The sequence below is a fragment of the Alligator sinensis genome, unplaced genomic scaffold (genome assembly GCF_000455745.1).
Source record: "Alligator sinensis unplaced genomic scaffold, ASM45574v1 scaffold707_1, whole genome shotgun sequence".
Classification (NCBI taxonomy): Eukaryota; Metazoa; Chordata; order Crocodylia; family Alligatoridae; genus Alligator; species Alligator sinensis.
In genome coordinates this window covers 1728542-1733973 of record NW_005842065.1, presented here as the reverse complement: position 1 = coordinate 1733973, position 5432 = coordinate 1728542, and the positions used below count along the sequence as shown (strand labels likewise).

The following is a 5432-nucleotide window of genomic DNA, read 5'->3' as shown; positions in this document are numbered from 1 at the left end:
CCCAACCCTGCAGCAGCACCCAGGGAAGGTGAACCCCCTGCTCTCACCCCCTTTCCAGAGCTGGTATAGAACCCAGGTGCCCAGGCTCCCAGTCCCCCCCACCCCCCAAAGCTTGAAAGAACCCAGGCATCCAGGCAAGTGTGTGGTTGGGGTGGGGGGCAGCCCCAGCCCAGCCTAGCCCGCGGTTCAGGGGCAGTTCAGGGGCAGCTCAGGGGTGCACCTGTGTGGCAAGAAAGGAGCTAGAATGAGGGGGGCTGAGACCCCCCAGGGTTACCTTGTCCCCCGAAAACCCAGCAAACTCCAGCAGCCGCAGGATGCGCGGAGGGAAGAGCGACAGTGTCTGGAGAAAACATGGGGAGCAGTAAGACCGAATCAGGCCCAAATCGGGCCCCCAGGGAGGAGAGTGGGGCAAGTCACTCACTAGGTTGAAGGCGCCAGTGCCCAGTGCGACACCTCCCTCCAGATGGGGGCGGGCAGGACCCATAGGGCAGTGCCCTGACTGCAGCACCCCGCTCAGCTCCCTGTAATGGGCAATCAAGGAACTGCACTGGGGAGGGGACCCAGGCATGCGGGCTCCTGGCTCCCCTGGCTATGTCCCACCCAGCCCCCCTTTCCTTCCCTCCCCTCCCAAGGAACCCAGGTGTCCGGGTTCCCAGCACCCCCACTCACCACTACCCCTCACTTCCCTCCCCGGAAACCTAGGTGTCTGGGCTCCCCCAGCCTGACCCCCCTCAAAAGAACCCGGGGTCCTGGCTTCAAGCACCCCCTGCTCTAACCCCCCCAACACACTTCCCTCCCAGAGAACCTAGGCATCTGGGGCTGTGCTCACCTGTAGATCAAGTAGCTGCTCCGCACCTTGATGCCACCTTTGATGAAATTCACCATGTTCTCGTCCTGGGGGATGCGGGGTAGATTAGCACCCCCCCTGCTTCCCGGAGCCAGCCCTCCCCCAGGCACTGGGATGCAGCTGGCTCTAGGGTGGTGGTAGGCAGAACAGGGACCATGGCCCAACCGTCACCCCCTGGCAGTTCGGGCTGGCAGCATCCTGTCCTGGCCGGGTCTGGGCAGGGCAGGGCAGGGCAGGGAGATGGGAGGGACAGGAAGGGGGTACCTGCAGGAAGGTGAGAGCCGCGCGCTGCAGCAGACACTCTGCATAGCAAACCTCAGCATGCAGCTCCTCTGTGGGGAGGGCAGCGGTGGGGGGAAGTAGGGTCATGCACCCCACCAAGGGTTGGGGAGAGAACCCAGGCATCCATGCCCCTGGCCCCCACAACCATCCCTGGGAGAACCCAGGTGTCCAAGCTTCCACCCCCCCCAGCCCCTACTGCCCTCCCCCAGCTGGAATTGAATTAGGCATCCAGGCTCCCAGCCCCAACCCCCAGCCCTCACTACCCTCCCAGAGTTGGGGAGAGAACCCAGGAGCCTGGACTGCAGGCTCCTGGGTTCCCACTGGGTTCCCAGTGCACCCCACTGCACCACCTTACCCTCAGTGAAGGTGTCATTGCTTGGGCTGGAGAAGGATGCGGCCACGCTAGATTTCCTGCGGAACCTGGGGCAAGAGGTAGCAGGTCAGCCTGGGACTGGGGAATGAGGGCTCCGCATTCCCCCGAGCAACATAATGGCCCCCAGGGGAGGCATTACTCCAGCCAGAGCCCCTCTGGAAGTCAGCAGCTTCCTTCTCCATACAGCAGAGGGAATGCAGCTGACTCTGGGGTGTAACAGAGGACCTGATGCAGTTGGCTCTGGAGTGGGCTGTGGGGAGCTGTGGGTATCAGGGACCCTGATGCAACTACCTCTGGGGTGAGGCATAGGGGGTAGGGGATACCAGGAGCCCAGATGCAGCTGGCTCTGGGGTAGGCAACCCTATTGCCTCAAGCCCCATGCCCTCCCCCACCACCCGCACCTGTGGCAAACCTCCTGTGCCTCCTTCATGGTGTGCCCAGCCTGTGCTAGGTCCTCATGCTCGAAGGTCATCATGGCCTGCATGGCCCGCAGCGTGGCATAGACCAGGGCATGGTACATGCTCTCCTTGGTCCTGAAGGTGGGGGGGAGGGGGAAGGTGAGAAGGGTCACAGCAGGCACCTTCCACACTGAGCAGCATCCCCCCCCATGTAGGGGTCAGGGCAGCCAGATTGCCCCACCCAGGATCAGGTCCCCCATGCACCTGGGCTGCAGCCGGTCTAGGCTCTCTGTGAAGCGGTTACTGAGGAAGGCATCCAGCGCAGCCGTGCACTCCTCCAGGCTGCAAGTCAGGTCGGGCATAGGGGCACTGGGGGAGGGGGCGTTACACAGGCTCCATCCAGAACTCCCTCACCCATTGCACCAGGACCCCCAGCAGCAGGTCACCCCGTTTGCTTTTTGGAACTCAGATTCAGCCTCCTCCCCCCACACCCCAACAGTCTCAGCAGCACCCCACATTCCTCAGCCAACTCTTCGGGAACTCTTAGGAACAGTGCTCCCAGCTGCACCAGTATTGCCCTGGGTTGCTGCCGCCTGGAGCCAGCAGGAGCTGGAAGGGACCCGGCCCCTGGAGCCACACTAATCCGGCCCAGCCAGCTTCTCTCTCCGGCAGGGAACCAGAAAGGGGGGGGGGTGGGGGTGAGGCAGGGTAGGGAAGGGTAGGGCTGGCCATGGGAGGGAGGCTACTGGCTGGCTTCCAAGGAGAAGGGAACAGGGGGCTGCAGAGTCCGGGCACTGAGGGGGGTGGGGCCCCGCCAGGCCATGCTGGCCCCGTTCAGGAGTCGTCCCCCCCACCCCCAGACTGTGCATTCTGCCCAGGATCATGGCCCAACCCCTGACTCCCCCTGCAGGGGCGTGATGTAACCCTTCCTTCGCAGTGGGAATGACAGTGGACATGTCTTCCCCACCACGATTTTCCCACCATGCACTGGGGCTGACTGGAGGAGGGAAAGACCCCCTACCCCCCTGTGGAGCTCCCTCCCAGCACTTGCCCCCGCCCCCACCCTCCCGGTCCGGGACAGTGCTGGGGAAGGGGGAAGAATCAGGCTGGGATCAGGGCCGCGTTACCTGTCACTGGCCAGGGCCATTGCGACGCAGCAAGAGGAAGCTGCAGCTCTGCCGGAATGTGCCAGGGGGGCGGGGGCAGTTCCGCCCTACAGGTGCCTGGGCAGGTAGGGGGGGCGGGGCACTGGGACCCGCCTAGCCACATCACCCGGGGATACCCCCCCAGCACCCACGTCACTCAGGGAACACCTCTCTTCCTTTGTGAAGAACTCCTTTGGCACCAGGAAAGCCCCCCATAAGGTCCCCAGCCATGTGACTAACCCCCCCCCCTTCCCCCGCCTGGCCATACAGGGCTGACAGCCCGTCCCAGGGCGGTTCAACTCCTGGGTTTCCTAGTCTTGCCCCATAACCCACCCATATGAGGGAGGGCATTTTCCTGCCCCAGCCAAGACCTGGGTGAACCCCACATGCATCAAAGGCTGCTAGAAAACAGGGAGAGGGGAGCTGCCCCCTAGGCCCATTACCTTGGAGACACAAACTCACCCACTTTTGCTTTTCAATTTGCCTTTAATATCCCCGCCCCTTTCACACAGCTGTCCAAGCCCCACCCCCAGCACCCCCAACCCTGCCCCAGCACAGAGGGCAGCCCATGGGAGGGAGAGGGTTAAAAAAATATTTAGGTTCCTTTCCCTTTAAAAAATAAAACACAGATTTGAGGTGAAGGACCCTGCCCCCTTAAGAGCCCTGGCTCTGGCTAATAGGTGGCCCTCAGGTGCGGGGCAGAATCTGGACCAATTGCACCCCACCTCTCACGCCTCATAGGGTACCTTAAAGCCACAGACCTGGCTTTTTTGTGTGTGGGGGGAGGGGCAGATAGGGGAACTGTGGGGCAAGAACAACGGGGGCAGTTCTGTGGGTCAGGAGGGAGAGGCATGGGCAGGGCTTGTGGGGAGGGGAAGGAGGAGAGAACTGGGTCTGGGTCTGGAGTTGGGGGTCCAAGCCCCCCCCCAGGTCTCAAAAAGGGCTCAATTGCAGATGCAACTTAAAGGGGATTGGAGGTGGGGCTTGGTTTGCTTCTTGCTGCCCTGCACCCAGCCACGGGGGCTGTGGGGTGGGGGTGCAGGGCACCATGAGGGGGCACCCCCCCCTTAAATAGATAGGGCTGTACATTCTTAAGAGGCTCTGGGCCAGGGTCTCTCATATAAAACTCTCCCGCCTCCCCAAATCACTCGTCCTCCAGGTTCTGGCTCAGAAGGAAATTCGCCGCCAGGTTCTCATTCTTTTCGCAGGCGAAGTAGGCCTGGATGACCAGGCTCTCAGGGAACCCCAAGGCTTTCAACTGGGTGGGGACAACAAAGGGACATGGATTAATACACAGCCTGGGGGTGGGGGGACATGATGCCACACCCCAAGCCCTGCCCACACCAGCCCCAGCAGTGAAGGGAGGTCAAATGCCATTAGTAGGTTTCAGAGGCAATGCCCAGTGCAGACCCATGGGCTGGTGACTCCCAGCTTGGCTCAATATCAACCCACATGCTATAGTGGCAATCAGAAGCAGGACCCAGAGGTCTGGGCTCCCAGCTCTGCTCTACCCACTAGACACCATTGCCTCCCACAGCTGGGTGCAGAATCCAGGCTCCTAACTTTGCTCTCACAATTCGACACTCTTCCCTCCCTCAGTGGGCACAAAACCCAAAAGTCTGGGTTCCCATCCTCCCTGCTCTCACCTGTGGGACCCCTTCATTCCCAGTCATGGGATAGAACCCAGGACTTCTGGCCTCAGGTCCAGCCCCCTTACCCTCTCTATGGCTTCTTTCTCCTGAGGCGTGACCTGGATGTAGTTCATGTGGGGCGTGTCATCGCCCATGGCCCCTATCTCACCCTCCAGCTCCGCCACATCACCCCCTTCACCCAGTGGCTCATTCAGCATCTGGATGAACTGCTCCTGGTGCTGGCTGATTTGCTGTGGGAGGAAGCACGGGGTTAGGGAGCAAACCCATACCATACACACAAACCCCTCCACTGTGGGGAAACCAAGGCATGTAGAGAGAGGGGTGGGGACTCCCCAATGTTGCACCATGCTTTGGGAATGGAACCCAGGCATCCAGGCTCCCAACCCCCTTGCTCTCACCCCCAACCCCCACTCCTCTCCCAGAGCTAGAGAGATACCAAGCACCCAGGCTCCCAGGCCCACTTTGGTCCGGCCCACCAGCCTCCACTGGCCCCCAGAGCTGGAGACAACCCAAGGATCTGGGAGAATGTCTGTTCACCAGAGCGCCCCAAGGGATGACAAGGTCGAACGGTCACAAACTCCTCCATGACCGTTTCAGGCTGGACATAAGGAAGAACTTCTTTACTGTCCAAGCCCCCAAGGTTTGGAATAAACTGCCGCCGGAGATGGTTCAAGCACCTACTTTGAATACCTTCAAGAGACATTTGCATATTTATCTTGCTGGGATCCTATGATT

At 61.1% G+C, this 5432-nt stretch overlaps 2 protein-coding genes across 3 annotated transcripts in view; both read right to left on the bottom strand.

Moving 5' to 3' along the window:
* LOC102381473 (tetratricopeptide repeat protein 39A-like) overlaps window positions 1-3362 on the bottom strand; it is a 7801-nt gene extending 4439 nt beyond the window's left edge. The window contains 10 exon segments of the mRNA XM_025203858.1: window positions 159-169; window positions 273-340; window positions 422-521; window positions 830-894; window positions 1112-1179; window positions 1485-1549; window positions 1904-2035; window positions 2165-2269; window positions 3028-3091; window positions 3094-3362. Of these exon segments, the coding sequence (XP_025059643.1) occupies window positions 159-169; window positions 273-340; window positions 422-521; window positions 830-894; window positions 1112-1179; window positions 1485-1549; window positions 1904-2035; window positions 2165-2269; window positions 3028-3091; window positions 3094-3169 (754 nt within the window). The 5' untranslated portion in view covers window positions 3170-3362.
* A 149-nt stretch (window positions 3363-3511) lies between these two features.
* The window catches only part of RAD23A (RAD23 homolog A, nucleotide excision repair protein), a 6329-nt gene continuing 4408 nt past the window's right edge, over window positions 3512-5432 (bottom strand). For both annotated transcript variants that reach the window (XM_006023424.3, XM_006023425.3), the window contains exons 8-9: window positions 4763-4927; window positions 3512-4303 (exon numbers count right to left, since the gene is read on the bottom strand). In XM_006023424.3, coding sequence (XP_006023486.1) covers window positions 4190-4303; window positions 4763-4927 — 279 coding nt within the window. In that variant the 3' untranslated portion in view covers window positions 3512-4189. The remainder of the gene's footprint in view (window positions 4304-4762; window positions 4928-5432) is intronic.